We start from the raw sequence: 20158 nt of genomic DNA, 5'->3' as shown, positions 1-20158 counted from the left end.
TCTGTCACAGCTGATTTACTCTGGTTTACCTTTTGATATTTCTCCAGAGCTTGGATTATGATCGTTGCATTAATGACCCATACCTGGAAGTTCTGGACAGCATGGACAACAAGGTAAGATTTCTTTTTTTTTGTCTGTCATTAGCTTGAGAGATAAAGCTGTAGAAATATTCTTCACCAGAGCAAGTTTGTTTGTTTGTTTTCTTTATGAAAGAAATTGTTTGCTGTTTTGATTTTTCTATGAAAAGGATAAAAAATAGTTTTGGAGATTATACCTCCCAGCATCTGTTCTGAATCCGAGGTTTAAAGTGAGGTGTTTGTTGCTTTCAGCTCCTTATTTTCAATTCACTGTTTGCACCTTCTCCTGTTGGTTTATCACTCTTGCTGTAATCCATCTGGAGTATAAATTAATTATTATTTTGACGTAGCTTCTATTTTTTACTTTTTTTCACCCTCCCTGTTCCAAAACAGAAAGCCCGAAGATATGAAGCAGTGAAGTGGGTGATGGTTTTTGCCATTGGAGTCTGCACGGGACTGGTAAGGATCATGGTGTTTGAATGAAGAAATTTCAGAACACTAAGCAAGAATCACTAAAAGTAAATGGCCAAAGAGTAAAGAGGAAAAAACATGTTTTTCATGAAGGGGAGGTCTTAGTAGGTATAGTTGTTGTTTGGGAACTGCAGCACATTATTGCTAGATTTTTTTTCCAGGGAGCCTTTGTCTTTCAGATCTTGCTGTCCTTTCTTTGCAAAGTATTGTAGCAAATCCTTTAATTCTGTGTGTAGGGAAACTTGTCTGAAGTGAACACTTAGTAAAATAAGATGTCAATTTATAGTTGAACTATAGTTAATGTTTTGAAGTACTATCTTCTGCGGATGTGCTTTCTAGAGTGTTTAAAAATTGCCTCTGGTAACTGTATGGTTCAGGTTTAAGACTAGCTTTCTTCTGTACTCTGTTAGAGGTGTTAAAAGTACTAACAGACAAACAGTCTGAAATACATCACTTCAGCAATAATTATGAGATGGATGTGTCCTAGTTATAGCAAGGGAGGCAGCCAATCTGAGCTTTCAATTTTACTTTACTCTGACACTACTTTTGCCTTCTTTATTCTCTGTTCTCCTATATACATATAATCTCTAGTAGGACTTGCTGGACATTGGTCTTTCTTACTAGTATGTAGTAATTTCTGACGGTAGGTCTGTCATCTTTTTGCAGGTGGGCCTCTTTGTGGATTTCTTCGTACGGCTCTTTACCCAGCTCAAGTTCCGGGTGGTACAAACCTGTATCTTTTATATAGTGTCTGCCTTCCTGTCAGACTCCAGTGATCTTCCTTCCTTGCTAAAAGAGCAAGTTGGCTCTTTTGGAGATTTCTACCATCAGTTAGCTGTTGATTAATCAAGTTTTCTACTTGCCTGGATGCTTCAGTCCTTGAAACCAAGAAATGATTCCAGTATTGACATGTGGAAAAAGGCTAGCCCCTGGAAGTGTAATGAATGTTTTCACTTGCTTGTAGTTCAGTTGGGAGCTCTGAAAAGAAGCGTGGCTTTCTTTTGGGTCACGTCAGATTCTCTGGCTGGATTAGGAAATGCAGGCTTGGCTCCTGATGCTGGTGGGACCCCCAAATAGTCCTAAATGATTCTGTGTTAAGGGGGAGGGAGGACTGTGTTCTTTTCCTTAACTCCCTGTAGCGGTGGAAGAATGCACGGAGAAAGGATGTCTTGCTCTGTCCCTGCTGGAGCTGCTGGGGTTCAACCTGACCTTTGTCTTTCTCGCCAATCTTCTGGTCCTGATCCAGGTAAGACTGAGGTCCAGTGCTTCTACACTTAAACAGCCACGCTTTGCTGTCACACAGATCTGGTGTGTGAGGTTTGTCTGCCTAAAGCACTCCCTGCCCCAAGATCTCAAGCAGACTTCACAGGACTAATTTCTTACAGTACTTAATATAGGCAGTGTCTCTTGGTCCCTTGCTGTGCTTGCTGGTGAAGGATTGTCAGTCAGCTATGATACTGATGCAACACAGTGTCAGTGTTTTTCTTTCTGCAGCCTGTGGCAGCTGGATCAGGAATTCCTGAGATTAAGTGCTACTTGAATGGGGTAAAGGTTCCAGGAGTTGTGCGTCTCAGGACAGTGGTGTGCAAAGCTATGGGAGTGCTCTTCAGTGTGGCGGGAGGTAAGAAGGACAGTGATGTCTTGATTTTGCTGGGAAAAAGAATTATTAACAGCAGGAAGTACTCATGCAACTGTCCATAGGGCTCAGAAGGCTGCTTCTGCCTTTCTAGTGAAGTGATTCTAATGGATTGGAGCCAAGTCATGAGAACTGATTGCACATAAAGGCAGAAGGGTCAGGACTATCTGGGGAACTGATACATTTCTAGGTGATCTAGTCAGAAATGGCTCTTTGTGGCTCGGTCTGAGAGGGAGGCCCGAGAATTCTCCAGAACATGTTATCTAGAGCAGCCTTAGGAAGGCTATGCTGTAGGCAGCAGGGCACAGAGTAACCTGGGGAGTTCGGAGTCCTTGTAACAGCTGTCTTTGCATCCTCCTGCCCACTTGAAGTGCCAGGTCTGTGAATATCTGTTCACAGACTGCAGTAGGAGGGTGGGGAGGGTCAGCATTTCCCTCTACCCTGAACATCTTTGGCTGTCATTGGAGATATTTCTGCAGAGATCGCTGCAGTGATCTCAGAGCTTTGGTCTGGGGGACAGGGAGGAGCTGCCTGCTCTTCTTCAAGGTTATGGGCGTCTACCATGGCTTGGGAGTGGTGAGCCAATGTCTCCTGATGTTTGCAGCAAGGGAGGGAAAGGCAGAATTTGCTGTCTCATCAATCCTCTTTTTCCAGGTCTTTTTGTTGGGAAGGAGGGTCCAATGATCCACAGTGGTGCTGTCGTGGGCGCAGGTTTGCCACAGGTTAGTGCTGGCCTGGGGCTCTAGGCCTTGTTTCTCTTCCCTGACTCCTAACTGAAATATGATATTAGGTTAGGTTGTCTCTTGGCCATAATGCTGGCTGCAGTGAGCAGCTTGAGGGGACCCTAGTTCTTCTCCCTTTCCACATACTTGATTAGGATAATCTTAGACTCGTTTTGGGGACGGACTGGTCATAAGACTCCTGTCCTTAGTTTTTTGTTGCTTGTTTCCAGACTGTGACTTCCCAAGTGTACAGGCATTACTGCTATTTAAATAGGGTGAGATAGGAGTGTGCTTGCTCTTTCCCTATGCCATATTATGTGGGTGGTACAGGCTTGAGAGGTGTCCAGCAACAGGGCTGTAGGTGACTTCCCTTCTGAGATGGTAACTCCTTAGCTGGAGGTTAAGGTCTGAGGGAGCTTGAGACCTAAACCAAACCATTTCTAATTTAAAAAAAGGGAGGGGGGTTTCTTGGTCTCCTGGTACAGATGCTGACTTATAGCTTGTTGGCACAGAAGCATGGGTGCTGCTCAAAAGATGTTGGTGTGTCTGATGTCTGTGCTGAGTGGGGGCAGAAACTAATTCCTTTTTCCAGGAAGGTGCTTGCTGGTCTGAAACCCATGTGAGGGGAGAGCTAAACATCTCTTGTATGCCAAGAGTAAACTGTCCAGAAAACTGAGTAGAGACCAGCAGTTCACATCACTGCTTTGCAATAGAACTGTGGGGAGTAAGCTTCCAACTTCTGTGTCTGTAAATTAAATCTGCTGATAGGTTGACTGATGACTTACTGAAAAGCAGTTCTCCACGTGTTTTCATTTCTCTGTTCTGTAGCTGGGGTTGTAGAGACAGAAGAGCTTTGTCTCAGGGTTAATTGATCATAGGAATATGGTGTGAAAAAGGGGTTGCTTTTGTAGACAAGAAGGTTTTTTTGTTTCTTTTCCTGATATCTTTACTCTGTTTGTAGTTCCAGAGCATCTCTTTGAGGAAGATCCAGTTTAACTTTCCCTATTTCCGCAGTGACAGGTACTGTACCCAAGATACGGAGCAGGAGGGGAGAGGAAGATGAAAAAGTAGACTTCCTTGGGAAGAGGGCAGTTGGTTTTCCAGTTTCTCTAGTGTCCTGCAGTCTCTTACTGCAGCAAGGCAGTGTCGGGGTGTGTAACTTGACTCTTTCATGCTGCCCTTAACGGATCCCAGCTCTGGTCTCCATATTCATTGCTGTTTTCTTGTACTGGCCAACAAATTCCTACCTGTTTAAAACCTTCAGTCTAAAGGGTTAGTGGTTTCACTGGAACAAGCAAGGTTATGCAGCCCTTTATTACCAAGATAGGCTCCAGAGAAGACTGGTCAGCCTGACTCTGGACAAAATCTCATCCTTCCCTCTCTGTGGTTCTTTCAAGTGATGCTGGAGACCCAAGGTTTGGATTTGTTCTCTTATACTAGGCAGTAACATAGTGTTTCAGTACTTTGGTCTACATTCATACTCTGAAAGAAGAGAATGATGCTGCAATGACTTCTCAATAAACAGTGTTGCCTGCCATGGCCAGCACTCCTCCCAGCTGCCACTCATATATCCCTGGTTCATTAAATAGGAATGGTTCTTTACTTTGCAAACTTGAGCACCTCCAGAGCTCTGCTTTGATAAACTAACATTGTTATCCCCTTCATTTCAGAGACAAAAGGGACTTTGTGTCTGCTGGAGCTGCTGCAGGCGTTGCAGCTGCCTTTGGGGCCCCAATTGGGGGCACCCTTTTCAGCTTGGAAGAAGGCTCCTCCTTCTGGAACCAGGGGCTTACATGGAAAGTGGTGAGTAAATGACCAGGTCTTCTTGACTGGACTTTGAGGATGGCATGCCTGTGAGGGCATTCAGATTTTCCTGTGTTTCCTCCTGAACTGTCCTGGGAGAAGAGATACTGTCTGCTCTGTCGGTGACCAGGAAATATGGTGGCAGAGGATCAAGAGCAGAAATGAGTCTAGTGATATCTGTAACTGCTGGACAACGCCAGATTTAGTGTAGGTGAGAGAAAGGACTTTGTGCCTAAACTCCTTGCAGCCTGGCCCTGTGAGCGTAGAATGGTCAGGTGCTGGATTTCTTTCTCCTTCCCTCTGCCTCGGGTAGCTGTATTGCAACAATGTTTTGTGCCTTAAGTTGGTGATTTCCCTGCCTTCAGTCCTTGCTTGGAGAGAGCTGATGGTGTTCTGAAAAGGTACTGGATTTCATGATGCCTCTTCTATTTGTTACGCCAAATGTCGTACAACTCAGTCCGAGCCGATGAAGACTTCAATTCTAACTCCTAACAACCTGCGTTAGTGCCTTGTAATTAGTTTTCAACTGCAAACTGGCATCTGTGACAAATCATGAACTTTCACTGCAGGAATACCTGGATGAAATTCCTGACTTTTTCAGGAAGGCAGATCAGATATTTGTAATAGGCCATTCTCATTCTGATCTTTTTTGCAGCTGGGAATAGGAGTTAAACCTCAATGGGACTATTTTTGTAAAAGTCCAGAGGGCTCTGAGGTTCCCTTTTCCAGCTGTAAGTCTCAAGGAAGAGCTGACTGTTTCAGTCTTATCTGGAAATGTTAATTTCTTTCCACTTCTTTATTTCCTCAGCTTTTCTGTTCCATGGCTGCCACCTTCACTTTGAATTTCTTCCGCTCTGGGATTCAGTTTGGAAGTTGGGGGTCCTTCCAGCTTCCTGGGCTGCTGAACTTCGGGGAATTTAAAGTAAGTTTTAGTGATGCTATGTTTTCCCCTCTGGTCTTTTTGCTTTAGTGCATCTTGCTGTTTTTGTAGATACATACTTGTATTTGAGTGAAGGGTAGCTGATATTTAGCTGCAGTGTTTAGAGTGTAAGACAGGATTGTTCAGCTTTGGTCACTGCTGATGAAAGTCTGCTGTGGAGATGGAAGTATTGGTAAGGAATTGCAGCAACTACTCTGATGCGTTTTTATGCTTTTCTGCCCTTAGTGCTCTGAGTCTGATAAAAAATGCCACCTCTGGACAGCTGTGGACTTAGGATTCTTCATTCTGATGGGGATTGTAGGAGGTCTTCTTGGAGCCACCTTCAATTGTCTGAACAAGAGGCTTGCAAAGTACCGTATGCGGAATGTTCATCCCAAGCCAAAGCTGGTCAGGTATTTGTGCTCCCTTGGGTTTGGGCAGGTATCTCGGATCTTTGTTCAGTGTCCTAAAGTGATCGATCTAGAAAGACCAGTTAGAGGGGTTTGAGAGATCCTAGATCTATTCCTAGTGAAATCACAAAATGAAACATCCATGGAGCTTGAAAGGGAGTACCAGAAACCAGATGTCCTTCTCCATTTCTGTAATTGCTCTGATGGTATAAAGAGAGCTGAGATCCCCCTATAAGTGCTACAGAAAGAGCTCCTATAGCAACTGCTATAGCTGAACAAACCAGAGCTTTATTTCCATGAAATATTTTTCAAAGGCATAGCCAAACAGATGTGGAAGAAACAACTGATCCCATTCATTTATTAATTATCTTGATTAATTAAATCCTCAGTTTGGCCCTGTCTCTCATTTAGAGATGGAATTGCTGTGTAATTTTGGAAAATGGCTGTTTGTCTGCTGTAGACAGAATTCCTAAATGAGAAGGCCTTTTTAAAAAAAAAAAAATTAAAGTGTTTTGCCTGGTAGGAAAGAAAAGAGATAGAGACTACACATCATGCTGTTTAGATACAGTAGACTTTTAACCTGTAAGGATCCACAGAACATAATTTCCATGTGAACAGTCTCGTCACAGAACCCTTCCCTGTATTTTTTTTGTGTGTGACTGCTGTTTGCTCTCTGGGCAGAAATAGCTCCTCTTTGGGGAAGATAAATAAAAATAAAATATAAAAGTAGAGTTAATGCAATCCCTGGCAATCAAGTCACAGTTTGGCTCAACTTAGTAGGGTCCCATAGTTTGCACTTTAAACAAACTGGTGTCTATTGAGGCTACTTCCTCCTGCAGCCTTTTCAGAGCTGTGTGCTGACTTAGGACTGATTATGTCTTCACTTCAGTGTGTGTCTTCTACTGTGTGCTTGCAGAGTCTTGGAGAGCCTGCTGGTGTCACTGACCACTACAGTTGTAGTCTTTGTGGCTTCCATGGTATTGGGGGAATGCCGACAGATGTCTTCCACAAGTCATAGTGGCAATGGTACTCTGAGCTTGCAGGTAAGGGTTCTTATGTGAAGAGTGTATGCCTCTGTAGTATTAATCATCCTTCAGAGAAGCATTGGCATAAAATGAGCTCTTGACAACATACAGTATGTGTGCAGAACTTCAGTGAAAGCCTGCGTTCACTAGTGGGAGCTCAGGGTGACAATGAAAGCTGTCCTTTATGCTTTCCTGCTTTGGTAAAGTAGCTCAACCTGTGAATCAGGGAGACCACTTGTGCAGCAGGTCTCAGGTCTTCTATTCATGTTTTGAACTGAACTTCCCAAAGTGTGCACTGAAAGTCCTGCACGTAAGGGTTACTCCCATTCTGCACAAAAAGAAAACGTAATAGGGACTGGAGTTTAATTTTATCCTCTGTGTTCTACATTAGAGTATGTCAGAAGATGTGAATTCAAGCATCAAAACCTTTTTCTGCCCAAATGAAACGTACAATGACATGGCAACGCTCTTCTTCAACCCCCAGGAGTCGGCTATCCTGCAACTCTTCCACCAGGATGGTGAGTAGCTAGGAGACAGTACCCATACCATACTTAGGCTTCAGAGCTTCCCCTTGCTTGAAACTATGCTGTCATAAGAATCACAAGGCTAAGAACATCTTCAGGCCTTCATCGTTTTGGGAGTCTGACAGTATACTGCTTCACCTAGTGGTGAAGGCCCTCTTCATGGGAAGTAAGGCCTACTTCTTTTTCATTCATTTAATGCCTTTGTGTGTGCTTATACTGTAAGATGATATAGCTGTTGTGAGACAACAGTCAGCAGGGAGCTGAGGGGTGGATGGTCCAAGACTACCAGCTTGGTCCACCAGGCCCATGCCCCTTTAGTCATGATTATTCTTGTGTTGCAGGTACTTTCAGCCCAGTCACGCTCTCCTTGTTCTTCCTTCTCTATTTCTTACTCTCCTGCTGGACATATGGGATCTCTGTGCCCAGCGGTCTTTTTGTGCCATCATTGCTTTGTGGGGCTGCCTTCGGACGCCTGGTTGCCAACCTCCTCAAAAGGTGCACTAAGTGTGTGTGTAAAAGATGTGCTGCAGATGCACACTGAGCACCCAGTTAGGTTATTCTAATCTCGGGGCTCTGTGTTTCACTCTAGCTATATTGGCTTGGATCACATCTACTCAGGAACCTTTGCACTGATTGGGGCAGCAGCATTCCTGGGGGGAGTGGTCCGCATGACGATTAGCTTGACTGTCATCCTGATAGAATCCACCAATGAGATCACCTATGGGCTCCCAATAATGATCACCCTCATGGTGAGTGCAGGGTCTTAGCTCTGGCTTCTTACTCTCTGTTTGAAAGCTGGCTAGTCCTGATTCTTTTCTCAGGCTATAAGCTAAGGAGTCTTGTACCTGGAGCAGCAACTCAGTAGACCTTTTGTTTGCTCTGCAGGTAGCCAAATGGACAGGAGACTTTTTTAACAAAGGCATCTATGACATCCATGTGAACCTGCGAGGAGTGCCCCTCCTGGAGTGGGAAACAGAGGCAGAAATGGATAAGTAAGGTTACTCTTCTTGGCAGGGCTGCGAGTTTGTCATAGATTCTGGCTCAGAAAGTAATGATGTAGTCGGGGGACAGTGCTTTTTGCTCTCTAGCCTTGGCTGCACCAACTGCTGTGAGAGAGGTTGGAAGCTGTGCCTGAAGCTGGCAGCAGTAAAGATGTGCTAGAGCCCTTTCTGAGGAGGGCTGAAGAAGTAGAGATCTGAGGAGCAGAACTTTGAGGCTCAGCAGGAACTTGGTGAAAATACTGTTGTGCTGGCCTTTGCTCCTGCAGAATTTCACGTTCTTCCCTCCTGGCTTCCTTTCTCAGTAGTGTGTAAAAATGCTAGGTTTGCTAGAAGAGCAGCCATGATGTGCACACCAGTGCAAGACCTGGCAGAAGTAAACTGCAGCAGGTTGCTTTAGGATCTCTCTTTTGGGACTAGTTGGTTTTCATGCTTTTCCGTTGCCAACCTTCTGTCACTGACATGATGGATGCAGCAATTCTGGCTTTCTCCATTTCCTCAGGCTACGAGCCAGTGATATCATGGAACCCAACCTGACGTATGTCTACCCTCACACCCGGATCCAGTCCCTTGTCAGCATCCTGCGCACAACTGTCCATCATGCCTTTCCTGTAGTGACTGAGAACCGTGGCAATGAGAGGGAGTTCATGAAGGGAAATCAGCTGATAAGCAACAACATAAAATTCAAGGTAAGAAGTGGCTTGTTCAATAAGTTGAAGGGTAAAGAGCTTTGTGCAGGTAGAAGGCACCTTTCCATGTTATCTAGGCTTTTGGCAGTGCAGGATTCAGACTAGACATAAGCACCTACTGCAAAAATGCAAAATTTTTGAGGACTTGGTTACATTCAGTTCTGCCAGTCACATGCAAAGGCAGAATAATAGGCTACACTCCAAGAAGCAAAAGTTAAGAGTCCTAAGTAACCTCTCAAGGGTAGAGGAGGAAAAAGGTTTGGATTCAGCACTGAAGTACTGAACTCACCACTGAGATCAGAATTAGTGCCTAAATGTTTCCCCTCTTTGTGGGATGAGGAGAATGTTTTAGTTTTTTGGGAAACTTAAACTGGGTGAAGTCAGAGGAACAGAAAATGAATGCACTGGTGATATTCTCATGCTCTAGCAAAAAGGATGTTAAATTTTCTAAACTCCAGCTTCTCTGCCCAATGAGAGTATAGACCTTCTGGGTTTTTTTTCTGTTTGTTTGGGGTTTTTTTGCAAATACCTGTAGCAGCAGTGACTGAGAAACACCTTATCTGGTGATATAAAGCTGTAATCGAATAACTAAGTCTTTCTGTGACAATTTTTGACCTGCTGAAGGGGTACCTGAAAATTCCTTTTTGTTTCCAGAAATCTAGCATCCTTACCCGAGCAGGAGAGCAGCGCAAGCGGAGTCAGTCCATGAAATCCTACCCTTCAAGTGAATTGCGTAACATGTGTGATGAGCACATAACAACAGAGGAGCCACCAGAAAAGGAGGATCTGTTGCAGCAGATGCTAGAGAGAAGGTGAGATCTGGGCAGGGACAAATGTATAGAAGCAATGTTTCTCATAATGCTTCATACCGCTCCCCTTATCCCATATGTCAAAGGAAACAGTGCTAGTATCCCTGTTTTTTGTTTTTGTTTTGTTTTATGAGAAGTGACTTGACAGGTCACATCAGCCAGAGCTAGACACCTCTGACTGAGTCCTAGGCTAATGCCTGATGATGTCCAACCTGTTAACTTAAATTTTGTTCAAGTACCTATCCAAAAATATTTCCTGGACAAGATGGAATGCTTGGGGAAATGCCTGGTGTATAGAAACTGATGCTGTCTTGTCTGCAAAAACCTGAGGATACTGCAAAGCCCTGTTCCAGAGGAAGGGAACTAATGGCCTGCTGCCATAATACTGATATCACTTTTCTGGAAACTGGGCTAGTCACCAGACTTGTATTGCAATTATTTTCAAGCAGAAATCCAGTATAATAAAGCACTTGCTAACCTAGTGATCATGACATCACTGAGTGGAGTCATGAATGTGAGGTTACTTCATTTGTTAAAATCTGAGTAATTTGTAACTGTATATTTGTTTAGGAATGTGTGATTTGAAACTAAGTTGGGAGGCTATCTGCATTTTGCTACTGTTGAAATACTCTGCCCATAGTAGTGGCATTTGATCCCTCTCTGCTTTCCTTTACAATGGAGAGAAGCCTTGCTTGTCTCTAGCAAGAGTCTCCTGAAACCTTCAGGAGAAAGTTGCAAAGAGATGAATAGCTGGGTTTTTTATTCTATTGGGGTCTATCCTCAAGTTCATGCAATTTGTAACGTGGTGTTTAATTCATCACAGATATACTCCCTACCCTAACCTGTACCCTGACCAGTCACCCAGTGAAGAGTGGACCATGGAGGAACGCTTCAGACCTTTGACCTTTCATGGCTTGATCCTGCGCTCGCAGCTGGTCACCCTCCTCGTCAGAGGAGTTTGTTATTCTGAGAGCCAGTCGGTGAGTCTTCCTGATTTGGAAGTGTAGCAGAGACATCCCCACATTCTGAGCTGAGGGACTTGGAGAGAATATTCTTGGGTTGCCAAAAAAAAAATTAACCTACTTTTACATTTTGAGAAATACATCTTATACTTTAAAAGCTGCAGCTGGAAAATGCTGAATTAGTTCTCCCTTGCAGCTTTAGAATGAAAAGAATTGAATTTTTGTTTAAGCAGACATTCCTCTCCACCCCTCCGGGAAAAAGGACAGTTATTGCTTAAGTTAACTATCTGTTGCATAAAGGTGCTATCTCATCAGGATTGGAACACAGAGGACAGATCTTAAATAGCAATAGGGCAACCAGCAGCATATACTGTGTATTTTCACTGCTGTGTGACAAGTTCACTAGGAGAGTATTAACTGTATTACTGAGATCAGTAAGAGTATTTGTCTTTAAGGCCTGTCTTTCACAAGGCTGTTTGCTGCCCTCCAGTGTTGAGTATAGATCAGTCACAAGTTGGAGAGCGGACCCCTTGCTCCCTCAGCTAAATGCCTGGTGTGGATTTGGGCTTGCATTGCTCCTTATGAGATGAGCTGCTACAAGTACCTCTCCAGAAGTTGTATGTGTGGGCATGGGAGGAGGAGGAGATCAAGATGAGTGTGGGGGAGTAGGAGGTGTTGTCTACCTGGAGTGCGCTGTACTGTCTGGGAAGATGACAAATCCATTCAGTGGGATTTGTTTTAATTATAGAGCGCGAGTCAGCCTCGTCTGTCCCATGCAGAGATGTTAGAGGACTACCCCCGCTATCCAGATATCCATGACCTGGACCTCACATTGCTGAACCCTCGCATGATAGTGGTAAGAGATGCACTGCAATATGACAGTATTTCTTGATACATGTTTAGGACTGTCCCAAACCTTTAAACGTTTATATATTCCCCCATTAACCCAAGATGGGGAACCCAGTTTGGGTAGACTCGGTAGTAAATCGTAAATCCTGTGTTGGAACACTTTCCATTTACTTAAAGGCTGAGAGCAGGTTCAAGTCTGCTCTTGGGTGCAGTGACAAAACGTCCTGTACTTCTCATGCATTCAGCTAGCCTTGCCTGCATGTGGAAATCACTCTTCATACCTGTTATGAGGTAATGTCCCACATAGCTGCTTTACTTTTGGAATAAGAATCTGACTTTCTAGTTTAGCTTCCTCAAAATCAGACTCTTGCTTGAGTGAGATCAGGCTGACAGACTGCTGGTGTCTATCTGAAGCTACCAGCAGTGTGCTGCTAGCTCTATTGGTGGCAGGATTGTTATTCTCTTTATGGCAGGAAGGTTACTGCGTAGGCCAAAGTGCTTTTTCAGTATAGATTCTTATTTTCATGGACCTGCATTTTCCTGCTCAGAGGCTTTCTGCAGTACACGGTTCTTGCTCAAGATCATGGATTACAGCATTGAAGTAAATTGTTTATGACAAATTCAGTTTCTTGAAAGTGAAATAATTTTCATACTGGTGGAGAAATAGAAGATGCCTATAGTCTACTACCCTGTCCAAAGATCAGTAAATTGAGTTAGCACTAAGGAACCGTAGGAATTCTGTTAATGATTCCCTGAGGTACTGAAAATGTGTCTTGTAAATGATATCATCCTTACTTTTACTTAGGATGTCACACCATACATGAACCCATCACCGTTTGCTGTCTCTCCAAACACTCATGTGTCACAAGTCTTCAACTTGTTCAGGACAATGGGACTCAGACATTTACCAGTTGTGAATGCAGTGGGAGAGGTGAGTCCTTACTTCTGTTTTGTCCTGGTTGAGCAAGGAAGCAGCTATGTTTTTGTAATGTTCTGCGCTTTGGGAGAATTAAGATCCATTTTAGCAAGAAACAGATAAGTTGTAATGGGTTCAGCACGTGATCTTGTTGAGGCCCTGAAATACAATTGATTACTATGACTTCATTACCATCTGTTGTGTTGAAGCCTCCTTCTTCCCAAAATGGGCAGAACTTGCTCTCTCTTCTGTCTCTGGCAGCAATTGGAGGCTTTCTGTCTTGTACGCATTGAGACCTTAAGCCCATCAGGAACCACCAGCTTGATTTCATCTTTGACAGCTTTATCCAAAGCCAAGGGCAGAATAGCCTATGTGTTGGGGCAGGAGGTTTTTCTTTTGGACAGGAACTTGCATTCTGTCCTTATTTGTAGGAGCAGCAAAATAAAGTCTTTGAATGGTTTGTGCTTGATTCACTTCAGTCATCTCTTTGCCTTCTACAGTGCTCAAGAATAGTCAGCAGGTGTCAGTAACTTCCTATAAATATAGTGACAAACCATGTTTCTTTTAAGCTGGAGCAAGAAAACAAAATCCTGACAATAATAGCCTTAACTGGTCTGTCCTGTGAGACTGTAGAACTTGTTTGGTAGTAAGTTTTTTTTTTTTTTTTGGTTTTTCAAACCTGTCACGGCTCCTGATAGCTACCCCACAGAGCCTGTATTGAAAACGAGAGCTGTTGACTGGTTCCACATTTAGTACTGCAGGAACATCTTCTACTAGATACTAGAGAGCAGCCTACTTTTAAACTCTTTCACTGTGTAAAATCACTGAGATGTTTCATCCACTGAAATTTTGGTTTAAGAGTTCCCTTAGCACTCTTGAAGAGAACCCTTTTGTGACTTGCCAGCTAGTAACGGCCAATGTGCAGTCAGCACTTAACTTGTCTCTGGTACCTTTCCATTTTGCTCTTTAAAGCTTCCCAGAATGTATCTGATGTGAACTGTCTGCAGTCCTGTCAGGTGGCAAACCAGATAGATAAGTCTATAATGAAGCCATAAGACACAGCTTGATCATTTCCAGTTGTAGTTTTCATTTTCCAGGGGTTTAATTGCATCCATATACTCTCTAACAAGGACGCTTTCTAGAAGAAAAAATAATTTCTCTTCCTAGGAGGGGTAAATAGTGCTGTGTCTAAACACAACACTAGCAGTTAAGCTATCTGTTTGGATCTATTTAAAGCAGTGTGCATTGCCTGTAGAAAAGTTCTGGCTGGAGGAATGGTTGTTTTGGCAAGATTTGAACTTGAGCTCCTTCTAACTCTGTTTTGGTCAAGAACTGTTTGCAGCTTCTGGCTTGTGTGTATGTTGGGGTTGGGGTGGTTGTCGTTGGAAAGAACAGCAACTCTGCCATGCACGTCTTAAAGGCACATCTGTGATACTGACATATCTTTTTTTTTTTCCCCTCTTTTCTTCCTCTTAAAGATTGTTGGGATAATCACTCGACACAACCTGACCCATGAATTTCTGCAGGCAAGACTGCGACAGCACTATCAGACCATTTGATGCCCCTGCCCCACTGTCAGTGTGGCTACCTCCCTCTTCCAAGCCTGCACACGCGCTCGCATTCTGCTTGGACCCCACAAGGCCCAAGACTTGCCGTTTGGCTTCTCACATGCATATCAAGCCTGGGGAACTGGAAAATATCTTGCTAGCCAGAGAATTAGAGGAACTGCTTGAGTCCAGAGCTGCTGACTGGTCTTAAGCACTTGGTTTGACCATTCTTGATTCAAATGTTTTCTCCTTCTGTGCCCCAGCTATCTCCTTTCATCAAATATTGTCCTGACGTTGTACATTCTACTATTTTGTTTTGATCTGTTTTTTTTTTTTTTTTTTTTAAGATGGTTGGAAGAAAGGGTCATCTAGTTCCACTGTGTCCTGGGCAGAGAACTGCAGCATCTTTTCCCTGTCCTTCTCCTCTGTCTCCCTTTTCCTTTTCCTCCCTTGTTCCTGCAACTGTTGCCTTATTTGTGTGAGAAGGGGATTGCTGCCAAGGCTGAAAGGAGATACTGCAGTCTGAAGTTTCAAATAGTGTTCTGGAGGATAGGTTTTCTTGAAACCTGTATTTAAAAGAAAACAACAAAAACAAAAAAAAATCATTGGAAATGCATTGCTCCTTGCCAGTGCTCCAGTACCCATATTTTTCCACTGGCTTGATTTGTTCCTTCTCTCCTTTCAGGGGAGAGAGTCCCTTTTATGACTCTTTTGATAGCAGCTGACTTCTGAGAGCATTTCAGTAAGTCGGAAGTCCAAAACCGTTTTGTTCCAATTGCTGTTCGGGTTTATAAATGCTTAGTACGCTTGCAGAGCATCTCAGAAGAGAGAGATTCCCTTTTCCCTGTTAGCTGTTGCTGCTATTATCTTCCTGTAAGAGACTCTTTAAGGTACTTTGGGGCACTCCACTTTGTCACTGTCCTGACACCTGCATTTCTTAGCATTTATAAGCACTGCATCCTTGTACTGCTGCAGCAGTGAGAGCCAGGGATACCTTTCTAGCTGGAGTTGTAGACCAGGAATCTCCTCTTTAGAGCATGGGGAAGTGGTAGTGTTGCTTCCAGGAGGCAACTTTAACTGTTACTTTGTCTCTGGGCTTGACTAACTTTTCTTTTCCTCATGAGAGGAGCTGGTGTAACTTCAGATTACTGTATAGGAGGGATACTTGGTGCTGGTAACTGTCAGGCAGGACTCTGCTGGGGAGTGATAAGTGGGGCTGTCTGTGGCTCTGAAAATGCTTGGAATAATGTTAGCAACTGCAACAGTCAAATGTCTGTAAGGGTAAAAATCAGCACTTAGAAGCCAGTTGCAGCCAGCTTGGGGCTTTAGCAGGTACCATCCTGGCCAGCACCTGTATTGTTCCAGCAGGTACCTGCCCTCGTGAGTTTTGCATACAGATAACCCTCTGTGGGAAGCCAGCGTTGTGCCTCCGGGGCATGCAGGACTGATTGGCTTGATAAAGCACAGATCATTCTCTCAGCCAAGAGACTGGACCAAATAATGTGGGAATGTATCCTCGGGAAAGCTTCTCCACAGTTTCTGAGCTTCCTGTTAACCTGTTGTCTGCCATAATAGGTCTACCTAAATGAGTTATGTATGACAGGAGAAAAATGAACATTTATTGTGTTTTCTAAAGCCAAGAACTGATTTGTGTTGAAGATTCTCTTGGCTAAGCGTAGGGAAGTTGCTCTTTTATATGTGTCAAGACACTAAGGCTGTTAGATCAGCCTCTCTGAGGAGACTGCTTGTTCTAGGGCAGTGCTCTGCAAGCTGCTGGTTGATGAGCTCTACTACAGTTGGGGCTTGGAGGAGGTTTTGTGCCCAAGACACCAGCTGTGCTCTTGGTAGGGCTCTTTAAGTCACTTTCTGCCATTAATGAAATCCTTGGATGCCTGTGTGGTCAGTTCAGCTGGCTGGGGGACAGGTCTGTTTTCTAGCTGTTCTTGTATCAGAGACAGCTCAGTCATGGGATGCATTTTTTTTTTCCTGCAGATGAGAGAGAACTTGGTCCTGCAGGCAGTTCCTAAGGCAGAGTTGTAGGGTAGAGTTGATCTTTGTCATGCAGGGCATGGCACAGCTCAGATTGAAAGTTTGGTTTTAGCAAAGCTATTCATAAGCACTTTTGTTGGTTTGTTCCTTTCCATTGACATCTAAAAGATTTTTCCCTTGGTGTTCTTTTCTTCCTGTCTTCATATTAAAAGAGAAATGGCAGATCTCTGCCTTGAGAAATGGGTATTATAGCCTTTTTACAAAGGAAGGAATGAGCTGTGGCAATTGTTGCAAAGGAAGTTGTGTGTCTCGGCACCCTTTTGTCAATCACAGGCACTATCCAAGACTACTTTGGGTGCTGGCCTACCTAAAGAGCAGAGAATACATCTTTTTTACTGTGGGTCTTGCAGCAACAGCTTGTCTCAACTACTACAAATTGTTTTAGTGATTTCTGAAGATCCTAGTTTCATTTCAGATAAGGCATTCCAGCTCTTAAACTTCCTAGAGTAAAGCAAAGATATTTTCCTGGAACCATTACCTGTCTTCTGTGTTCAACTTGGACTCCTTAACTGGGAGAGGAGTGGGATTGTTGTCATGAGGGCCCACCTTATTTAGCAGAGAGAGCTCAGTCCCTGAATATCTGTGTGCCACTTAAAGTAAATCTTACTATTTAGTTGTAAATGGCCATAGGAGTTGGAACTGGCTTCTGGTCTTGACTTGCAAGCTGTTTCCATGTGAGTTGAACAAGTTTGTTTGTTTTCTCTGGTTAGTATCTAAAGATAATTTCTAAAGAGCCTGTGTTTCCAGGGCTCTAGTCGTGGGCTGAGCTACTGAAAGAAACTCTTAGTGCCCCTTTATGCTCCTGAAGCTAGACTGAGGGTTTGAAATATGCTTCTGTTAACCTACCTTTCATTCAAAGGGTTTGTGCCCTTGGGCATTTTAAAAATCACAGGAAGACGTGTTGATGGGCTGTCAGGTCACCTAATGTGGAATTATTCTATACTATCAGAACACCTGTCAAGAAATGCCCTATGTCCCTCTGTGACAAATCCTGTTGTTCTTGCTCATGTTGAGTCACTGTATGTGGAAGATTCCTTCTGTTTCTGCAAATGAATAGAGCTCCTTACATTGTTTGTTGCCTTGAGACAGTTATGTTCTGTTTTATTTCTGTACACAAGCTGCAACAGTGTATTTTGCTGCAGGATGTCTTGTCCTTACTACTGGGGCCCAGAGTTAGGTAATCCAGACAAGGCAGGCTGAAAGATCTTGCCAAAGTTTGTCTGAGCACCAGCTGTGCTTTCCCATTAGAAGGCTGTCTGCTGTCAGCACTGTCTGCCCTGCCTATGCATCAATCCTACTCAAAAGTTTCAGCTGGAAAGCACGCACCCCTTTGACTCTTTAAGTGAAGATTAACTAATGATTGTGGATGACTCTAAACTGCTTTGAAGGGAAATCTTCAGTGTGCAATTGCTTGTTATGTAGCTTTCAGAAAGGGAATTACTAGTGTTCATGATGTTTAAAGATGCAGTGTTTCATTTCTGACTAAGGACTGGTACAAACGGTCATGTATTGGATCAATCTTGTTCTCACACTTAACTGGTCATTTAACTCCTCTCACAACAAACTAACTCCTGTTCTGGCTCTGGCTGCTCAGTGATTTACCAAGAAACTTATTTCTAACACAGGTGCCTGTAACCTTTTACTCAGAGCAACACTACAAGGATAGTGATCAGGAACTGGATTAGTATTGATGGTAAAAGTTAGGGGTAGTATGGGGCACTCTTCCCTGCCTCGTGGTGTCCTGTGCAGTGTTAATATGCAGTTTTGAATTGTTAACTTACTGTGAGCCATTCCAATGGTAGCAACTTACCTGTCCATTTGTTTTTTGCACTGTTCTTTTTTGTTACAAATGATGTAAGCTAATTCCACAGTGTATATAAATTGTATTTTTTTTAAATTTGTATGAATATATTTTTATTTAAACTATGGCACTTGAAGTATTCATGTAACCATGACATGTCTGAGAGTAAAATGTTTGTGTGTCTCCTTCAGCACTTTCAAGGCCTTTTGATATTCCTAGTGTCTTATTTTGACCCTTACTGTAATAAAACTGGTAGCATATGCATACATCCAAGAACATTATTTGAGGTAGATGAATGATTGCTGTTTAAACTGTCTGTATCTAACAGTTCGTGCAGAAGATGCCCTGAGGCTGGATGTATATATAAGAATTGGTACAGTTCTTTAGGTTATGATGACTCTAGTCCCCTGTTGTCTTACAACAGCTGTTTAAAAGTAAGGGATTAAAATGTATGATAAAGAGCTAAAATGTGCACATTTTACTGGAGGTGACTGCTACTTTTCATACCTGGGAGTTCGTTCTTACCACTCAGTTTAGTAAGTTAATGAAAGACATTTAGAGTGCAGTGTTATACTTGTTTTACAGATGATCTTTTTGGGATGTGAGAAATCTTAATTTCATCTTTAGCCTGTATTTAGCTAGTGGGACACGCTTTCCTGCCTTATCCTGCTGGCTACCTTACAAAAACACTTGTGACAATTTTCATTCCTTTACCAGGTGCTTACAGGCCAAAGATATGAGTAAGTATAACTTCTGAGCACCATGAAGTGTTTGACTGAAAAGCTCACTGCCTTTCCATGCCTGTTTTTCTTCATCAAGTAGCTGTGTTGTGCTAGATGCACATAGTCCTTGATGCACTCTGAAGTCAGCTACCAGCTCTCGTCTAGCTCCTGCCCTTAGTCTCACGTTTGGTGTTTATGTAATGATAGGGAGTGTCCGAAATGGATTTGAGACAGAATAAAAGGATCTGTGTTTGGGAACTATATCAGCGGTGCCATGGTCCTATTTAAGCCCTGCTCCTAGCAAGGGATCAGGGAAGGGTAGCTGATATATCTCTTAAAACTGAGATATATCAGCTGCTGCTTTAGCAAACTAGTAAATAAAGGAGAAAACGGGCTATCCATATTCTGTCCACCTCTTGCCTCCTTTTTTTTTTTTAAAAAAAAAAAAAGGTAAATAATTAGGGGGGTGGGGAGTAGTCTGACCATGCTCTAGGACACAACAATTCTGTGTGATGGTGGCTTTCTTGCTGTTAAACCTACCAAAGCAGACAGCTGAACTGAAGCAGATAGCAGACAGTTGGCTAGAGCCTTTGTCAGCTTTAGGACTGCTTTGGATGTCAAGATGGTACGTGAGGTGATTTTTATTTTAGAGAATAAAAATAGCTAAGTTTCTTGCCTGAAGAAGGGAGCAAAAATAATTACTGGTACTGTTTGTCTTGCATTTTATCACTGGTGATAGAAGTGGTTATTAGAAAAGCTGTAATACATTTATGCTTAAAGCAACCAACTTCTAGTTTAGATTAAAATCCCTTTCCACTGTGGTTTATAGGCTCATTAAATCCAACCATGTGTCATGACCTCAGTACCCATAAATTCTTAGCAGAATTGTGTTATTTGGTGATTTTTTTTTCTTAGGTGGCAGCATACGAGCTGCCTACCTTAGCATATGTGCAAATACAAACAAACGTGTGCATGACACAGTATAGGGAGAAACACAAGACAGCTATGCTGTGCTTTCTTTGGGTTTATTTGCTGAGCGACTGAACCTGCTCTTCTTGTCCAAGGTGCTGAAATGCTTTTCAGCTGCAGCGGCTTGCACTTGAGCTCCTCTCGCAGCCAGGAGTTCCCTGTCCATTGTATGGACAGTGACGGTGTCACAAATGACGGTGAATTGAAGAGTTTGTCCACAACAAACAGTGGAGGGAATCCACTGCATTCTGTCGCCTGCT

General features: G+C 43.2%; 1 protein-coding gene across 8 annotated transcripts in view; it reads left to right on the top strand.

Moving 5' to 3' along the window:
* Positions 1-20158, top strand: part of CLCN6 (chloride voltage-gated channel 6) — a 72040-nt gene that overhangs the window by 1736 nt on the left and 50146 nt on the right. For 5 of the 8 annotated variants that reach the window (XR_009960526.1, XR_009960525.1, XM_062593103.1 and 2 more), the window contains exons 3-22: positions 48-113; positions 471-536; positions 1215-1281; positions 1688-1794; positions 2043-2169; positions 2839-2906; positions 3868-3926; positions 4577-4709; positions 5518-5631; positions 5875-6041; positions 6955-7081; positions 7455-7581; positions 7929-8082; positions 8177-8336; positions 8473-8579; positions 9088-9274; positions 9929-10086; positions 10907-11063; positions 11794-11901; positions 12700-12825. Coding sequence is in view for 6 of the 8 variants with exons in the window: in XM_062593103.1 (XP_062449087.1) it covers positions 48-113; positions 471-536; positions 1215-1281; positions 1688-1794; positions 2043-2169; positions 2839-2906; positions 3868-3926; positions 4577-4709; positions 5518-5631; positions 5875-6041; positions 6955-7081; positions 7455-7581; positions 7929-8082; positions 8177-8336; positions 8473-8579; positions 9088-9274; positions 9929-10086; positions 10907-11063; positions 11794-11901; positions 12700-12825 (2385 nt within the window). In the remaining 2 variants the exon portion in view is untranslated. Of the gene's footprint in view, positions 1-47; positions 114-470; positions 537-1214; positions 1282-1687; positions 1795-2042; positions 2170-2838; positions 2907-3867; positions 3927-4576; positions 4710-5517; positions 5632-5874; positions 6042-6954; positions 7082-7454; positions 7582-7928; positions 8083-8176; positions 8337-8472; positions 8580-9087; positions 9275-9928; positions 10087-10906; positions 11064-11793; positions 11902-12699; positions 12826-14288; positions 19193-20158 lie in introns of those variants that run through there. The other 3 variants (XM_062593100.1, XM_062593104.1, XM_062593106.1) reach the window with 3 other exon arrangements.

Source organism: Rhea pennata, chromosome 22 (assembly GCF_028389875.1).
Source record: "Rhea pennata isolate bPtePen1 chromosome 22, bPtePen1.pri, whole genome shotgun sequence".
NCBI classification, from domain to species: domain Eukaryota; kingdom Metazoa; phylum Chordata; class Aves; order Rheiformes; family Rheidae; genus Rhea; species Rhea pennata.
This window is presented reverse-complemented; position numbering and strand designations above follow the sequence as displayed.